This window comes from Barbatula barbatula, assembly GCF_947034865.1.
Source record: "Barbatula barbatula genome assembly, chromosome: 10".
In the NCBI taxonomy this organism is placed as follows: domain Eukaryota; kingdom Metazoa; phylum Chordata; class Actinopteri; order Cypriniformes; family Nemacheilidae; genus Barbatula; species Barbatula barbatula.
The window spans coordinates 22,262,140-22,281,714 of NC_136773.1; the positions used below are offsets into that span (position 1 = coordinate 22,262,140).

The 19,575-nt window shown below is 39.1% G+C and overlaps 1 protein-coding gene across 1 annotated transcript in view; it reads right to left on the reverse strand.

Annotated features, from left to right (window-relative positions):
- Positions 1-19,575, reverse strand: part of ptprq (protein tyrosine phosphatase receptor type Q) — a gene marked incomplete at its 5' end in the record, with an annotated part of 49,527 nt that overhangs the window by 26,277 nt on the left and 3,675 nt on the right. The window contains 22 exons of the mRNA XM_079466011.1: positions 1,032-1,211; positions 1,299-1,460; positions 1,603-2,026; positions 2,726-2,886; positions 4,700-4,846; positions 5,003-5,131; positions 5,937-6,168; positions 6,256-6,455; positions 6,641-6,710; positions 9,358-9,584; positions 10,941-11,055; positions 12,731-12,891; positions 13,075-13,335; positions 13,575-13,737; positions 15,656-15,753; positions 16,204-16,310; positions 16,390-16,543; positions 17,950-18,079; positions 18,342-18,472; positions 18,547-18,807; positions 18,884-19,153; positions 19,266-19,550. Coding sequence (XP_079322137.1) covers positions 1,032-1,211; positions 1,299-1,460; positions 1,603-2,026; positions 2,726-2,886; positions 4,700-4,846; positions 5,003-5,131; positions 5,937-6,168; positions 6,256-6,455; positions 6,641-6,710; positions 9,358-9,584; positions 10,941-11,055; positions 12,731-12,891; positions 13,075-13,335; positions 13,575-13,737; positions 15,656-15,753; positions 16,204-16,310; positions 16,390-16,543; positions 17,950-18,079; positions 18,342-18,472; positions 18,547-18,807; positions 18,884-19,153; positions 19,266-19,550 — 4,068 coding nt within the window. The remainder of the gene's footprint in view (positions 1-1,031; positions 1,212-1,298; positions 1,461-1,602; positions 2,027-2,725; positions 2,887-4,699; positions 4,847-5,002; positions 5,132-5,936; positions 6,169-6,255; positions 6,456-6,640; positions 6,711-9,357; positions 9,585-10,940; positions 11,056-12,730; positions 12,892-13,074; positions 13,336-13,574; positions 13,738-15,655; positions 15,754-16,203; positions 16,311-16,389; positions 16,544-17,949; positions 18,080-18,341; positions 18,473-18,546; positions 18,808-18,883; positions 19,154-19,265; positions 19,551-19,575) is intronic.

Sequence of the window (19,575 nt, forward strand, 5' to 3'; positions counted from 1 at the left end):
AAAATGGCTCAGACACTGAAGGATCTGGCCTTAGCATTATTTCATTTGTCTGCAGCATGAAAGTTTATCATAGTTTACTAAATCTTAAACTATTAAAAATGTCTGTTTACTGAAATCAAATAGATGATTGGTCTAAATATTATTTGTAAATGTTTAACTAGAAAAATGAAGAACTGAAATAAGTTTAGGCGCTACATTTTTTAAAACTGAAAATAAACAAAAAACAAACCAATGCTAAAATCAATATACATAGCAACGTAAAAAATAAACAAATAAATAAAAATGACAAAAGCACATAAAAAAGGCAAATTAACATTAAAATGACAAAAAATATAAAAGCTAATGAGATAAATTACCAATAAACTGAAAACATACCTCTGCTAAATACTTGTAATACTTAATATTTTTACTAGGTAATTCGGTACCGCTTTACATTACGACCCGCAATGTAACGCATAATAAAACAGAATTTAAAGAGTAACTAATTGTAACAATACTGTACCTCTCCAGTACATATTTGTAGGGAACAAAATGCAAAGTTTGGGTAATAAAGAAATATTTTAAGAAATAAACTATGGGGTAACTATTGTAATATAACGCGGTATGCATGACCTGCAGTATGCTACACAACAATCTTAGTGTGAACATACACGGCAAGTTTTTACTTTGAGATGAATCTTTATTTGATTGATTATAGGATTGTTATTCACTTTCCGTTCCTTTGATCCATTTTAATGTGTAAAATGAATGCTGTTCTTTTGAGACAATCATCAAGTAGTTCAAGAGCGGTTTGATTTGGATGTTCATATGGCATGCACTTCCCTCATAAATATTATTAAAAAATGTCCTTTACCCCTTTATTCCCCAAAGTTTACATATTGTTCCCCTTTACCTACAGATATGTACAGTAGAGGGACATTTTTGTTTATGCAGTAGTTGAATTATGCGGTACATTATGCGGCTGTAATCTAAAGCATTACTTTTAGGGTCAATCTTATCTTTTCAACCAATCGCATTGGTTGGTGTATTACCTGTGAGCTCTACACTGGTGTTGTCCGTCACTTCCCGTAACTCCTGGTTGGTATGAAGATTCTGTGCATACACGGTGTAATAGGTTATCTTGCCGTTCGGGTTAAGCGGCGGTCCCCAGCTGACACGAATAGAGGTGGAGCTAATGTTCTGATAGGACACGTCCTGAACTGAGCTGGGCACTGCAGAATAACAGTAGAGATAAAGTAGTGCATACATCGGATGTTACACATGGTCGATTTATTAAAGGAGATCTGATGGTCTTTTACCCTGTTCAGCTGTTTTCACCGTTACTTGGGTTGAGGGTCCTTCTCCAATGATGTTGTTTGCCGTCACGCTAAATTTATACTCCGTGAAAGGACTCAGTCTTCTGATCACATACACCATCTGATCAGATGAGAAGACTACAGTCTCCTCAGTGGCTGGTAGGACTGTCAATCAAACACAGCAGACGCAACCAATCAAAGACGATCAGAAAAGAACACAAAGATACTAGTAAAGGTCATATGGGAACACCCTACTGATTTGTTTGTGATGTCATAATGGGCGGAGTCAGTGGGGGGAGTTATTTACCCTCTATCCCGATGGTCGCTGCAACTCGTGTTGGGACGTTTGTCTGCTGCTCGGTGAAGCCCGTTGCCACCGCTCTTGTATAGCGGCGAGGCTGGGAGGGGCTTAAGTCAACCAATGGCGGCTGGTCAGTGCTAAAGATGAAAGGTGACAGTTCGGTCGAAAGGTCCATGGTAACGTCCTCTGTCTCAGTCTCAGTCTCAGCAGACGAATGTATTCTGTCGTGGGTCACCGTAAGCCAAGGTGGAGCAGTGTGGGGGGTGCTTGGTGTCAAAGGTAGGTCAGAGGTCAGTTCAGTGTTTGTTGGGTCAGTGCTGGTTAAATGTACGCCCGAGGTAGGAGAGGTTCCATGTAGAGTCAAAGTGAAGATGGAAGACGTGACGGTGTCAAGCGATCGTGCATTGCGACGTATCAGTGGAGAGACCATCTTTAGATATCAGGGAGAGCAAAACCAAACACAGATCACGATAGTCAATCTCATGACAACATTTCTCAATCAAAAAAGCAACAAATGTTATTTTGTATCTACAGTATAAAATAAAGACTACATTACCACAAATCCTTTTTAAACGTTTTTACAGTAATAAAACTGCACATTTAAGCTTATTGTTGCGGATGGTAGAGTAAGGAGTACATGCTCAATAGCTGATAGTCGTTTATGTTTAACCCAAAAAGTTGCAGATTGCAGCTTTGATGGTGACTTTTTTACTTTGGTAATATAACTTTCCAGATCATTTCAAATCATTATTATTATTAAAGTGGTAGTTCACCCAAAAATTAAAATTCTGTCATCATTTATTTACCCTCTTGTCATTTCAAACCGCAGAACACAAAAGAAGATATTTTGAAGAAAGTTGGTAAGCGAACATTACTGGACTCCATTCACTTATATTGTATGCACACAAAACCAAAGCAAGTTTTCACAACCTTTTTCAAAAGATCTTCTTTTGTGTTCTTCGGAAGAAAGTCATGCAGGTTTGAAATGACAAAAGGGCGAGTAAATGACAGAATTTATTTTTTGGTGAACTATGCTTTTAATTAAAACACTCTATTTTGACCGGTTTCACAAGATTCCCATCAATGTGTATGTTTGTGTAATCTGCACATGTATGCGTGTATCTTTTACCTGTCTTCGCAGGGTGATGTCCTGTACAAGAGTACTTGTGTGCCGTACCAGGATCCTGTAGTGTGTGATGAGTCCATTTGGTTGGCTCGGAGCTCTCCATGACAGACGCACAGATGTCGAGTCGATGGCCTCCGATGTCAGATTAGACACAGCACTCGGGGCTAACACATAAACACACACATATACAGTTATAAAGAGATTTATACTGTTCATAAACACAACTAGTGTGTACATTACAAGGTACTTTCCCAAAGGATTAATGGACATCTATCATCTTTCATAAGAATATTAGTAGTAACAGTAACACTTTGCAATAAGGTTGATTGAAGCCACTTATTTTGGCTTATGTCAGGACAGTGATTCTTCATCCATGTTATGATCTCCTTTTGTAATGGGGATGTGCACGGAAGACTCGAGGAACGCAGATAATCCAAAGTGGTTTTAATATAATCCAAGGGAAACCAGGTTGAAGCACATCAACACATACATAAAACATGTTTTTACAATCATAATACCAGACAATCAATTAAAGAAACAAAGAAGAAAACTTATATCGAGGGGTAAACAGATGACAGGGATAACTAATAATGTCCAAATGATGGGGATCAAGTGAGACGGGTGCAAAGGATTATGGGGAGTGTAGTCCGGTGTAAAACGAGGGCAGACAGTGGATTGTGACACTTCTTTAGGGAAAGATCATATAGAGATGATGTCTACTGTATCATTCATGTTGGGAGAAATAAGCAGACACAACAGACACTGCTGACATTAAGTGAGAACATCACTATGGAAAGCATAGAACTGACATCCTTTTTTGTTAACTTGGTAATTCTGAGCACGATTCATACTTGCCATTGTTGAGATCTCTTCTAAAAGAGTTTCATTTTTTCCCAGCCGAAAATCTTAAAGGGCCTAGGCATAAAAATCTCCTTACTAGATTTGTGTTTTCACCGCTTCATTGAAGCACAATGAACACTATAAGCTCCAGACAACAGCCGTGCTTTTTTCCAATTGTAACTGGATGGTGTTATGGAAATGTTTGCAATCCCGAGCACAGAGATTTTGACAACATATCATGTGAACCTGCGGCTAAAAATGTATTTATTTTAAATCAGAAAGATACGAGTACAATCTATTGCTAGCTTGACAGAACACAGATCCTTCTTTCACCTTCCCCTATCAATAAGTCAACAGTGTTTGAGATGAAAAGATTCCTAATGTCACCATAATGCAAACACAATTTACTAGCATGATGGAGGTCATGTGACCAGAAGCTGGAGGTGCTGCCACAATTTAATAGATTCTGTAATGACAAAGAATGTTTGGAAACTAGGGATGCCAAACGATTAATCGCGATTAATTACATCCAGAATAAAAGTTTGTGTTTACATAATGTATGTCTGTCTACTGTACATGTCCATTTTCTATTTATAAACACATACATGCATTTGTTTAAGAAAATATAAAATGTAAAAACGTTTATGTATAATTTGAATAGAATTTCGTTGACATTTCGTTGACTTGTACTTGTACATGTGTATTGACAATAAAGTTGAATCCAATCAAATCTAATATAAGTAAATACATTTAAATATTTCCTGAATATGTTTACGTGTATGTTTTTGTGTTTATAAATACAAAATGAATATGCACAGTACATAGACATATATTATGTTAACACAGACTTTTATTCTGGATTTCATTATTCACAAATAATCATTTGACATCCCTATATCGGAAACTCAAGCAATGAGTTTAAAAGCAGGAAAACGAAAGCCATTCCACAAGAGAACATCTCAAAAAGAAAAACAAAACAACTGAAATGTTGTCGTAACGTCTGGATCCAACATGAGATGCAGGACCCAAACACCTTTTATAATTAAAATACTCAAAAAGCTCAAAAAGCAAAGGTAACTCAAACAGTATTTTATATTTGATGTGTCTGACCGTTTACAGAATATGATTATATTTTACCTTCTGCTAGTGTCGTAATGTTGATCACAGCTTCTGGTCCTGTGGCTCCTGCTGATTTGGCCATGACATGGATGTAGTATAGTGTGTAAGGAGTCAGTCCGGCGTAAGTAAACATCGGATCGAACGTGCTGTTCTCACTTATAAACCCTGAAATACACACAATACATGATCTGTATGCATTTTGTTAGAAGGCATATGGGTTGGGTTAAGAGTGCTGTCTGATCATCGCTGACAATCATACAGACTGGTAAGGAAACTCTAATCCTGGAACTGTTGGGTGATCAAGACGGAGAAATCGGTTACCTGTCGAGCTGTAGAGCTGTATGACGTAACTGAAACGTCCAGTGATGATCTTCGGGGGTTCCCAAGATACAGACAGAGATCTGGAGGTGATGTTTCTCACCATAACGTTTTGTGGAGGATCTTCAGGAGCTGTAAAACACAACCACACATAAACACAATATATGAGGTCAGCTAATGCCAATTTCAAGTGACACCACGGCTCGGCGGTTTGGTCACTAGTGGGCGTTCCCACTACTGGTGACGCTCACTGCAGGAGATGAGGAGATACCAATCACGTTAACTTTCATCTTCTCTCCTATTGGCTATCGCCCCTTAAAGTCGCTCCTCATTAGCATTTGCATAGACACGCCTAATCCGGTCGCCAACAGTTTCTACCGCTCGTGTCGCCAAAAGCTATCCATTGAAATGAATGAGATCATGTCGCTTTGTTTGTAAATGCGAACAAGGCTTAATACACACATGATGCGATTGCCTCAATAATGAGGCGCACGATGTTGGAACCCTTTGGTGTTGCGTGAAGAGATTTTTTCGTACCAGGCAAAATAAACAGATTTCTTTGCAGGAGAAAGGGGCAAGAGTAAGAGTCAAATATGTCTGGACTTGACTATGTTTATGCTTTTGTCAAAAATAATATATGGTTAAATATATATGGCGGGACTTTGTATTTGCGTGTAAAAAGATATGTGATAAATGTGATATTTGTGGTTAAAGTTAAAGAGATTTGTTGTAATCGAGAGCTGCCCTTTCATTATACAAAATAGAGGCCAGTAACCGGACGTACCTTAAAGAGACTATGATTATAACATACACAGATTACTCGTGCACAATAAGACATATTTTATAAACTAATTTCTATGGCCAGTTTTCATTTTGTGTTGACATCAAGTATATTTAAAAATGAAGACTGTTGTGGTGCTTGTGTGTGTTGCCGTACCGGCCTCGGGCATGCGGACCATAGTACTGGCGATCTGTCCCTCCCCGTCACTGGTGAAGGCGGAGACTTCAAACACGTAAGGCGTGTAGGGGCGGAGCTCATAAATGATGACACTGATTGGGACTGTCCAGACGGAGGAGGGTGGAACAGCCGAGAGCGTAACTGATGGCAACACAGCAGAGGTCAGTTCGGCCGGACTAGGTGTTCCACGAGATAGGATGTCTGCCGCATCCTAAGAGACAGAGATACGATTGTGAATGTTAAGTAGGTGTGCACGGTTTACACTAATCCCAATTTAGTGTATTGAACACACACATACATTGCAGTGAGGCAGTGCTTCGTTCATGATGTCCTCAGCGTTGAGCTCCAGGGTGCGGGCGATCTGGCCCGTCCGGGCATGTTTGACTTTCACAGCAAACTTAGTGATGAGGCCGTTAATGCGTACGGGGAGATACCAGGTCAGCAGAGCCGACATGTGACCCTCAGGCTCCGCTGAAAGGTTTGACACCAGACCAGGAGCTGTGAGATCCATCAATACAAACACAAACGCGTCAATACATTCCAGACAGCACGATCAGATTGTGCGTCCTAAAACTTGGATTTTGTGTCAGTAAGGATGCCGTCTACTGGATGTAGAAAGACAGGCAGTTCACTAGGAGTTTGGAACAGAGCTGTGTAAAATAAACAGAATGTATTTTTCTTACGGGCCTCTGCTGTTTTGTAGTACAGAGACGGACTGAAAGGTCCAACTCCTGCTTTATTTACCGCTGCAACCTAAATGGAAAAGAAAGCTATTAAAAAGCAATAGAAACACGCTATTAACACTTGGTTTATCACCGTGACTTAGCAAAGGTCAGTGGTGAATAAACTTTCCCATGCAACATGATACAGATCCATCGAACACTGTCACGCATGCAAACAAGTTCATAGCCTTCAACGAGACAACAGAGGGAAAATGGAGATCCCTCGTGAATCCAGAGTTCTCTGTAGGAGATGAATAATTCACCGCTGATCAATTATTGAGTGAGATCAATGGAATGGAGTCCACTGGCAACTTTCCTGCGGACAGTTAATCTGGTAGCGTCTGCAGAGAACCGAACCTTCTGTACAGAGCTTATAAAAATCCAAGTGAAACGAGAAACATTTAATGGGATATAAAGGAGGAATAATATCTCAGATACACAAGGGACGGACAAAACAACAGAAGCTTCATAGGACGATTTAACTTAAATCGTAACTTAAAAAGCAAGAAGGCCTTTGACTTTCAGGACAGCTTTAGGTATTTAGGAAACTCTGTCAGGAGGTCCTGAACTGTGCCATATTGCATCTTAGAATCTACTTGCTTTAGTTTCTATGATGTTCAGACATTTGGAGTCATCTTGGGAGAGTTTTGAAATCGTACTTTGTTTAGCTTTTTTATCACATTTGATAAAATGTCCAATTGAGTGAATGTTTTAAACAACATTTCATTCTCATTTAGTGATACTGAGTATTGAAAATATAAAAAATAAAGGGATTTATATCAGGCTGCAGGGTGTGATTCACCAATCAGAACTGAGTATTCCAGAGAGCCAGAAGCATGTTTTAAGTCTTTAAAGTCGTCTCTCACTAAATCTTTGGTGTTTCAGATCTTTGGGCCTGGCTTATTGGTTTGGACTAAATCCTTGCTGTTTCGAGTCTTATGAAACCCTTACCCTTAACCACCCGACCCTACCCTACCCTACCCTTACCCACAACCTAAACCTAACCTAAACCTAACCTATCCTATCCTAACCTATCCTATCCTATCCTATCCTATCCTAAACTAACCTAACCTAACCTAACCTAACCTAACCAAACCTAACCTAACCTAACCTAACCTAACCTATCCTAAACTAACCTAACCTAACCTAACCTAACCTAACCTAACCTAACCTAACCTAAACCTAACCTAACCTAACCTAACCTAACCTATCCTAACCTATCCTATCCTATCCTATCCTATCCTATCCTAAACTGACCTGACCTGACCTGACCTGACCTGACCTGACCTGACCTGACCTGACCTGACCTGACCTGACCTGACCAAACCTAACCTAACCTAACCTAACCTAACCTAACCTAACCTAACCTATCCTAACCTATCCTAAACTAACCTAACCTAACCTAACCTAACCTAACCTAAACCTAACCTAACCTAACCTAACCTAACCTATCCTAACCTATCCTAACCAAAAAACACAGCTGCGTGATGACATCAGACTCGAAACACCAAGGACTTAAAAGTCATCATGAAAGCGAATAGCGATTGTCTTTTTTCTGTATCGTGACATGTATCCTAAACGGTTAAAAATATGATTTTTACGTATATACATACTATCAACGACATAAGAAATATTCAAAACCCACTAGGTACATAATCTTGATAAGGTTATTTGGCATTGAATCTGCTCTATCTGCACATATTGATATTCAAAAATACTCATATTTTTAAATACTTTGCAATGTTAATGAACGTCTAATTTATTTAAAATCCAAATAGGACATTTAACAATCGGTTTATGGTGTACTTTTATTGTCGTTAAAATGTAGGAAATATAAAATATGAATGAGATCAAACCGGAAACACAGTTTAGGAAAGCAATAGGGTACACATACGGCAGATGAGTATACGTTTATAAAACATATTAGAAGGTGAACTTCTGATAATTTAAGATCTTTAGTAAAAATACACATTACAGCATCTTAACGTCACAAAAAATTTTTTTGTTTTTAATTAATTAACCGCCCTAAAATTAGAAACAATCTACCATAATCTCAGCATAATCTACACTTAACACTGTTGTCGAGCAGCATCGAGGAGAATGCAGAAGACTACGTGCAAGTTGTCCGTTTGCTGTCCCGCAATTCCTCATGACCAGAAGTGAAGAGAGTTCGTTTTGACGGGGAAGAAGGTTAACGTGTTTTATTTAAAGTCCCTGTGAACTGGAATTTGCAATCGTTTTATATCCAAATTTTGACGGATTTCTGAGTGAAATTGCATTTTGAAATGGAACTGGCAGCAGTAGGACTGTTGAAGAGGAGGAGTTAATGGATGCCTAAGCCATCTAACATACGTCATTTAAGATGGATAGTCATTACAGGAAGTGCATTTTCAGATTTCAGCTAGATTATGAGGGCACACAATTTTTTAAAAGAGAATGACCCATATTGATAAACTATTTACAATAAACACTGCTATATTTCAGGAAAAAATAGGCATTGTATTTTTAATTTCACTGGGACTTTAAGATTATGAGGCCACACAGATAAGTAAGATTTTTCCATTTTAGTTTCATGTTCACTATGCTGTTCACTTTTTAAAAGAAAATTAGACATGGTTTTGATCTTATTTTTTTGGGTCAGCTATCAAATTTTAATGTGTGTGACCGATCATGTGTACCTTAATGTTGTATGTAGCTCCAGGGGTGAGTGTGTTTAACAGGGTTTCAGGAATGTCCAGGTTCTTGGTGATCTCAGTGAAGGTGGAGTCAGGATATGGACACATCTCCTTGTATCTGATGATGAATGAATGAATGCTGGGGTCCGGGGGCACAGGCATTCGCCAGGAAAGAAGGATTCCAGTGGAACCCACCCGTTCCCCCTCAGGTTTAGAGGGGGCTGCTGGTACTGCACACACACAAAGACACACAAACAAGTTGTTAATATTTAAGAAATACAATATTTCTATGTCTAACCATTGTACATAAATATGTTTTTACATATGATTTATTCCTACTGTAATTTCTCACAGCTTGCATTCACAATAACATCCACTACTTCTGAAATAAAGTGGGATGGATATGGTTGCTTTGGCCTGGATTTGGTACTGTCCAGGTTATTATCACTGTCGGGTTTTAAATTCAGGGGTCTTTCAAAACGTGCTTGGCTGGCTAACTGCAGTCTGTTGTTGTGGAGGTGTCAGCCATTCAGGAGAATGACAGATAAAGCATTCAAACAGCGTGACCCGTTCGAGCCGTTTCAACGGGGCGAGGAACCGGCACCCGGGAAATCTGATACGGGCCTATCAAAGCCTGCTAACTGGAATCAGCATCAATTATGCAAACATAAATATAAACACACACAGTCCCAAAAGGAAAAAGGCACATGTGGATTCACGTTTAATATCTCAATAGGTTTCAACTTTTGTCTCTGATTCCTCCTTTACAAAAACGTCCTGTGGTGGCACCATGGTACAGTGATGGTATCAGATGGTACTCTGAAATGTACCCTTGTACTGTTAATAAATTAAAATAGTAGCATAATTAAATAGCACTCCAGGTTACTTCAAAAACATAAGGTTTTAGCATGAAATGTATCCATGATACAAAAAAAAACACATAAGTGTACCATACTACAGTTTTATTAGTGTGACGTATATGATGCTTGAAAAAGGTATTTCCACAGGTCTCTGGAGTACTTCATTCTGATTGGTCAATTACACCATCCGGCTGTCTAATGTGATCAGTAATACCTAAATGCGACATAATAAAACAATAAACTATACACTCAGCTCACGATTCAATGCAATATATGATGCTGGATGTATGATACAGTAGTATGCCTATTTTTGAAAAATCTAATCAAATAAAAGTGAAATTCAAAAATAGATTTTTTTTCAAAAAAGTAACTTTTGTTTTTATAGAATTAAAAATTTATTAATTTAAAATTAAGAATAAAAACTTCTTAATGCAGCAACAACAAAAGAAAGTTTTGCCAGCCTAACCAATAAAATTAAACAGACATCATATCATAAAAACATCACCATAGCTCACAAGAATGTCTATTTTGTATCATGGCACGATACATTGTTACACCACAAATAACAAATGAACACAATATTTCAACATGAACAATATTTGGTGTTCTGCTATTTGATATATGTGGCAAGAAGCCTTATAATCGTTGATATTGTTAATGACTGTACATGATGTCTTATTTAAATATAGGCATTATGTGTTAAGGGATTTAAAGGCACACACTTACAGGACTCATTAACGGTGACGAGAATTCGACTGACAGGTGAGCTGAGCCCCGATGAGGCCACCGCGCCCACTGTGACTGTGTATGATGTTCCTGGTGTTACACTAGAGACCTGCGCCTATAATACACAGACATTCACACAACAATGAATACCTTCCTTTCCTCTATTACATAACATTACGATACGATACTGTCTATTAAATCAGAATACCACATTCATATAAATTCACATTAATACATAAATTAACAAAACATATTAGACAGAAATGAGGAATTAAACACACAGAAAAAGTGCATTCACATCTGACAAAAAATACAACAAAAAAGCCTTGAACTATGCCCGATTTGGGCATTTTCCAATTTGAATGTCAAGTCACATAAACTTTTAATATAATCTACAATAAATATGATATATTATCATATTTAATATAACCATATAATATGATCATGTTATACTGGATCACAAATAAATTGATGCTAAAATACTAATGTTTATTACCAAATGGGCTCACACATCAGGGGGCAATTCTCGCTATTTACAAACCAACTATGACTTTTTCTCGATAAATCCTAAATTCTTTGCTACTTAATAGTTAGTAAGGTAGATGTTAGGTTTAGGTATTGTGTAGGATTAGGGAGTCTGGTCATTCAGAATATGTGCTTTATAAATTCTAATAAACAACCGATATGCCAATAGTAGGCGTGCTAATAACAACTAGTCAATAGTGAGAATCGCCCCCTATACTGAAGCGTTACTCAAAATTTAACGGGCCCACAAACATCATAAAAACTAACTTACATTTGTTTCATGTCATTCCAAACCTGTATGACTTACTTTCTTATGCAGAACACATAATATATTTTGAAGAACGTTGATAACCAGACAACATCAGTCCCTGTTGACTTCAATTGTATTGACGCAAAACTACCGAGACATTTCTTAAAATATCTTCTTTTTGAGTCATATACATGTTTTGAGGTTAAATGTTAAAACATGCGATGTAAAATGTAACACGTTTCTTGACATGTTTCAAAATTGAGAAATATGGAAGACAATACTACAGATGAAAATTACTACCAAGACATGTGATGCACATTAACAACAAAGATAAATAATGGCATGAAATGTTTACTTGTGGATGCTCCACAAATCGCTAAAAAATGCCAATCCTTAATAAAAACAGCCCTGTGAGAATGGAAGTCAATAGACAGAATGATATTTAACACACACACTTGTGTGCTGGTATTGTTGATTCAGGTACACATGCCAGTTCTAGAATTCCAGTAGGGTCGTGTGGCGTATCACTAGCTTCCACCAGTATCGCTAACAGACCAATGTGTGCGTTGTGTGTTTGAAAGGTCAACAAAAGTTTATGTGAAGAAAGCTACCGTAAGCATTTGCTTCAGCCTGTTCAATGTACGAAACATAAGGCAAACCCATGCAATTAAAATGTGCAATTGATTCCTACCTGAATGAAACAGAGTCCCGCATACAAGACGAGAACCAGGGCCACTGAGGATGCCATCATGGCCCCTCACAAAAACAAAACTACTGGATGGATGAACTGGTCACTAACCAGTGATTATATAAGCGATGGGCCATAAACCCATCTACCACCGTTAAATCTGTCAGGGATGGTCTTCTCTCTCTCTCTAAGTCACTCCTGCCGTCCAACCTTCCTCCACACACTCCGCCCAGCTGACACGGATACACCTCCACCTGACACCTGGCATACGGCTGCAGGAGAGCGTCGTGAATGACTCATGGGTTGTGTTTGGGGGGGTTTATGTACCTGGATGTAGTTGTCCGTTGTGGTTGTGATGTTAATTCTGCCATGGTCAGGAAACAGGTGAACCAGGTAGTTTCTATCACATCCTGATGATGGCAACCAGCGGAGGGAGAAATCACGCGCCGACATGCTAAGCACGCGCAAACCCTCAGGACTGGCAGGAACTGAGCCAAATGGATTCACATAGAAAAAACACATATATACTGTACTGCGTGGAGACATTTCATAAATTCAGTCCGATTCAATTGAAATAAACTAGATTCTTGATCCTTCTGGTTCAGTTCAGAGTGCAGAGAATCCTGTAATATTTGAAGTGTATCGTGGGTAATATATTGTAATATTGTAACCTGTATGTAGGGTGATTGTGGCCGCAGTGCCACTCAGTTGGTCTCTGAAGCGTTGTACAGTTGTGTTGTAGGAACAGCCGCCCCGCAGATCGCTGACGGTGACCTCGTGCACGTGTGGACTCAGGTCAATCGACCAGTTGTGAGAGCTGTTGCTGACCGTCACTCTATAAAAGTCAAAATAGCCGTGAGTTTCTTCCCATGTCACTGCTGCAGATGTGACGTTGGCTTGAGACCGCAACAGCAAACATACACCGGCCGGACCTGGAAAGAAATGAGGACAAAATAAAACTAAGATTCAGTATGTGTTTACATATCAATACAAATGACCTATCAAGTGTGTACCAACCAACAAATCATATTGTACGTGCACTTTCTGCAATTGTTCTGGAATATGTAGCATCAGATATCACGGGATCTATCACGGTATCTCCAAAAATACACCAATAAACCAAAATTTAACACTTGATTTATAAATGATCAGTGGGGTTTCAGATTCTTACGAATGGAGAAGTTTTTGGATGTAGTCTGGCTTAAATCTGGCCCCAGGAAGGACTGGATCTCAAACCTGTAATCCCTTCCTGGGGTCAAGTCAAGAATCCTGAAGCTGTTGCCATGGATATCTAGCGGCGGCTGAAGATGTTCACCCGCTAGACCATACTGAAGCTAAAGAGGATCAGAAGATTGAAACAGAAAGACGGAATTAAGAAATATAAGTACAAACGGTCATGGAGAAAAATGTCATGAACTTCATGAGTGAATCTTACATAAACAGATCCAGGTCACGTTTGACTCTAAAATACTGTATGCTATCGTGATTTCATTTTTTATTTATAAAAACCAGTGCAAATTAAGAGTTTCAAATGTTCCTCGGGTAACACACTCAGTTTCTGCCAATCTCATAATAATCTTGAGTACTTCTACAGTAGTATTGCATACGTCGTATCTTCAAAGAGTATTTAGTTTGATCAAATCTATGAAAGAGAGATACAGCTGTATGATTATGATTAAAAACACGAGCTGCTGGAGGATGGCAAGAGGGACGGAACTTCAGCACGAGCACACAACACATCATCTCATAATCCCTTCGTGTTGTGCACGTATTCACCGATTGCCAACAAAACACAGACATATGACTTAGTTTGACTTACCGCGTACAGTTCATGTCCATCTATCAGTTTCAAATGATCTCCAAATCCAGCATTATATCCACCGTTAACATTTATCACTGAAATGCTGTGAACAAACAAACAGCTCAAACTTCTCTAACTGGACGAGCTGCAGCCCCACAGTGTAGCCAATCTTAATGCAAAGCAGCCGAATCTTGATAGTAAGCGGGTATAGAGGGTATGGACGAGGGTATGGACGTGTCGTCACTTTATCACGTGAACACCATGTGAGCACGCCAGAGCGCGCCCCCGTGAGGGGCAAAACATTCAGCAACATGACATTTTGATACGCAATGAACCAGGAAACGCAATTCCATGAAATATTTCAGTGTCCAAGAACACCTGATTCCTTTGTAAGTCATAGGGAAGTCATGAGGATCACCGCCAAGTCCAGCTGCTTGTAATTTTTGCAAATAATTGCGTTTTTTTAGTCTTGGTTTTTCCTATTCTCCTCTGCCATTTAGCTGCATGTTTTACCACTCAGGGGAACGTGTTCACGTGGGAAAGTGACGTAAATGCATAGCCTCTATTCCTATTGATCATCGGTTGGGCTGTTTCTTTCACCTTGCCGTGCTTTTCCAGGAGAGTTGCCCAATAAAAGGAACATGATCCATGTTAAAAAACGTTCAGAAACAAGTCAGAGTGCTGGGGGAGTGTATCAAGCACAGAAATACTACGTCATACGTCCAACTCGTGTTTTAACAAGTTGACCACATTAGAACCCAGCACGTTCAACCGTGTAAAGAAGTCAGAATTGCATGAAATAGCATGATACCTCCGCTTTAAAATGGTTTTCCAAGAATTAAGTCATTATGAGGCAAAATATAATTTGTCTTGTTTGAGATTTTGTGTTTTTCTTGAGAAAGAAGTCACCCACATAAACAGTATCAGTTTATAAACACAGTTTATAACAAAGTCCAAAAACTATGATGGTAATCCAGGGATTGTGAGGTTGTGGGATTACGGTTACAGTTGATCTAAACCATACGAGGAGTGACGCTCGAATCCAGGTTACAAAGTCTTCGTTACAAAATCTTCCTTAACTTTCCAAAACGACATCATTCGCATTACAGATTCACCTTCCCTCTCTCTCTCTCTCTCTCTCTGAGGTATAATGAAGAATTTGCCCTCATGTATTATGAGAAAGACAGAAACCTGAGCACACGAGAGGTTGCTAGGCTACGTTTCAGCTGAGGCAGTCAGTATAAAAGTTTTAACAGGTGTGCAAAAGCTCCACCATCAGTCTGCTTATACACTACCCACAAGCCATTGACATCTAACTGGTTTTTACTGTACAACGTCTGCAAGAAACAACTTTTACGTCAACATTACTGTAGGAAAAACTGTGATATGCAACGGTCAGATCTCTACATGCACAAATCGATACCGAATGGATGATCCGAGTGTTACCCTACCCTGTACCCATCCACTCCGCCTGGTGGGTGTGGCCACATGACGAACATGCTGTTCACTTCCTGTTCAATGAAAGTGACGTCACCTGGAGGTTCTGGAACTAAAACATGAAAAAAGACACACATCGCAACTAAATAAAATGACAGCACTTGTACCAGCTGGCATCTACTACACAGGCGTCATTCTGACTATACACATTGTCCCGATCAAATTGACTCCCTAGATATAGCTGAGACCCCCAGGGGCATCTGGTGCTCCTTACTGGTCCTGAAAGATTGAAAAGATCCCACCCCCATGTCTCTTTTATATTTTACTGTACCTTTATTTGGCCAAATTGTAGGGCAGCATCATGTGTACTTCACTAAAATGAGAATGTGAGTGAAAATGCAAAGGCATTCTATATCTTTCTCTGTCCAGCAGAGGTCAGTATGGTTAAATTTGGTCTCCTAGGCTCTTTCTAGAAGACTCGCTTAGGCCAACTGTATTTATTTATTGATATGATGTCTAAATGTATGTATAGTATATACTGTATGTGTGTGCAAACACTCACGTGTGTTAACAGTTGCCTTTGCAGGGAAACTTTGTCTGTCTCCACTAACGCTAGTCACTTCAATCGCATACACACATCCAGGGAACAGATTGTCAATGTGATACATTCTAAACAGAGAAAACCATCGTTTTAACTTCTCTTAAGAGCATTACATCAGGACTGATCGGCTCTTAATCTTTGCGGTACCTTTCATCAGACTCGCTCAGATTGGTGAGCAGGATGAAGGTCGAGTTTCTGATTGACATGATGAATGAGTCACAGACCCCCCGGCCGGTCCTCCAGCGCACGGTCAGCGACGTCGATGATCTCTGCACCGGGAGCAACAACACTGAACTGGGAGCTACAAACAGACAGTGTTGGGCAAGTCATTAAATACTAGTTACTAATTACATATTCAATAGTGTAATTCTAGTAATAAAATTACCCTTTCCAAAAAGTTTTTAATTACTTATTAGCAATTACTTTCTTTATCCTAGACATGAAATAGCTCTTTAAATTCATTCAAATAAACTATATGAAACTACATAAAGTGATATTATTAACTGACCAAGGTATTGCAAATGTGAGAATTATACATTAAAGCACAGATTTTTAGTTAGAAATTTTGACGTCGATTCCACTATAGTACCCACTTACACAAAGTCATTTGTTTAACTGTAATTAGATTACAGAAATATTTTAAGTAATCCCTTACTTTTCTTTTTAAATGGAAAAGTGATTATTTTAAGTAACTAGTTAAACCCAACACTGCAAACAGACACATAAACATTAAGGACTAAATCATGCCTTACACCGTGTTCTAGTGATTGGAAAACCTAAAAATATCACATGTTGCAGTAATGCTAAAATATTAAATTAGTACAGAAATTGTATTCAAAATGTAGATTCATTTAAAGGGATAGTTCAACCAAACAAAAAATAAATTCTGTTATGAATACCTCACCCTCAAGTTGTTCGGAACCTGTATGCATTTCTTTGTTAAACACAAAGAAAGATATTCGGAAAATGTTAGATTTCTGGGGCACCATTGACTACCATAGTGAAAAACATTACAGTATTTTTCTTTTAAACACAAAAAAGATTTTATTTTAAAGTTGGAAGAAACCGGTTCTGGGGCACCTTTGATAACCATGTTCTAATAATTTTTCTTCGTGTTCAACAGAAAAATAAATGTATGCGGGTTTGGAAATACTTGAGGGGGATTCATCACAAGATTTTTCATTTTTGGGTGGAGTGTCCCTTTAAGGAAATTAATTGGCAGTCAATACCGTCAATAAGTTTGTAAGAGTCAGTTACTTGAACTTAAACTTTATCATTCTAAACACACGTAAATGATGGAATAACATTAATGTAACTTTGGAAATTATGTTGCGACAAAAAAGTAAAAAAATAAATGACACGTGCATGGTATAGTCAATCTTTACCTATATAATTAGCATAAATGTCATTTTATCAAGCATCCTCTTGAGATGCTTCTGAAACAAAGTTCCCATATACTGAGCTCTCACAGGCTGTTTTCCATCATTAATATCCAATCGTCCATTAAAAGGTCATCATTCACAAAAAAATACTTTATTAAATCAAATGTTAATTTTGTTATTTAGGAAACTAATACGTTTGCACAAGTACATTTTGGTCTACAAAACTAATTCAACACTTGTAAGCAGATCCAAATGTTCAATTTCACTCAAGTGACCCTCTTTGAAATGCTCGTGTGTATGAAATAGAACATCAAAGGATGGGTACCGGATCTGATGGCAGTCGTCACGGCTGGGCTGTCTCTGAAAAACTCCTTCTCTGTACGGACCGAACAGTTGCAGAGGTTTCCTGAGATTATACCTATAAATACTGCTCTGGGTTCCACAACCTTCTGCATCTACAAACACATTTCTGACAATCTATAGAGGATCTTTTGATCTACACAGATGATTCATTTGTATATATTGTGGTGCACTATATAATAAAATAAACACACACGTTTGTACAAATAATGTAAATGTTCAGATCTGTGTGTTGTGTTTAAAGGGACAGTTCACCCAAAAATAATTTTTTTTGGGTGAACTATCCCTTTAAAACATGAGTAAAATGAATGTGCGTTCACGTTAACGGAATGTGTACTAAAACACACAAATTCGTACCATGACAGTCTCGGCGCAGTTTGCACATTGCACCTCATATTGGTGGGCGTCACCTTCAGCTCTGTCCCACAGCAACTCTATGGAGCTGTCAGTCACAACACCAGCACGCACTCGTGTGGGAGGAGCCAAACCTGTACACATACAAACCAATATTCACACAATTGCCGAATCCCATAGACTCACATAGAAGGAAATATTTTCTCACAGGTTCTGACAGTTGGCAGAGTAAAACCTTCGCTCCTTGCTTCTCTGCTGGTCACAAACACACGGAAGTCGTACTGCATTCCTGGATTTAGGTCTTCCACTAACACTTTGATGCTGTCTTCAGACACTGGCCTCCAAAGAAAACTGTTTCCGTAAGTAACGGTGATGCCATCGTAAGCGCTGTCCCTGGGCATATGCACAAATAGCTCCATAGCGTGTGTGCCGACCTTTAACGGGACAGCTATCTGGACGCTGTCAGGTTCTGACACAAACATCAAACATGTTACACGTGTAGAAAGAAGAGTGCGATAAAAACCAAGAGCAGAAGCGAATCGTACTTAGTGTCTGTTGGATGGTTATCTCCGCGCTCATGTTTCCGCCCTTCGCTGCAGCCACGCCCACCTCATACTTCTCACCAGGTTTGAGCACGGTAAGAATGATACAGGATGAGCCATTTACCCATAACTCTCTGGTTTGGTTCTGGTTTTTCCATGGGTGGAGCCGGATGTAATACAATTTCACCTGCTCGTCCAATGAAGGCCACCAGCACACGGTCATGTTCTCCCGGCCTACGGCTTTAACCAAGACCTTGCGTGGAGGACCAACCGCTAAAACACATAAAGACACGAAGAACATCAGGTGTAGAATCAACAAGCTTTAAAAGTAAAATGCAACACAGTTTGAATGTTCCCTAAACACTGAGCATGTCACAAAATGTACCTGTAATGACAGTCAGTGATGCTTTCTCTGAGCTCTCCACACCTTCACCTGTGACCGACATGACTGTGATCCTATACGTGTGATCTGATTTCAACCCACCAATCACAGCGCTCCGATTCATCTGGTCAAGCTGAACAGAATGCCATCTGCCGGACGCTGCATCCACCCAGGTCAGAATATATTTGTCAAACAGAGCATTCTGGGTAGAATCAGGCGAAGCCCAGGACACCGAAATCTGATTGGACGTTACAGCTGTCACAGTGAGATTCTGGGGAGGATTTGGTTCTGCAACATTTAAATGTTTTAGAAT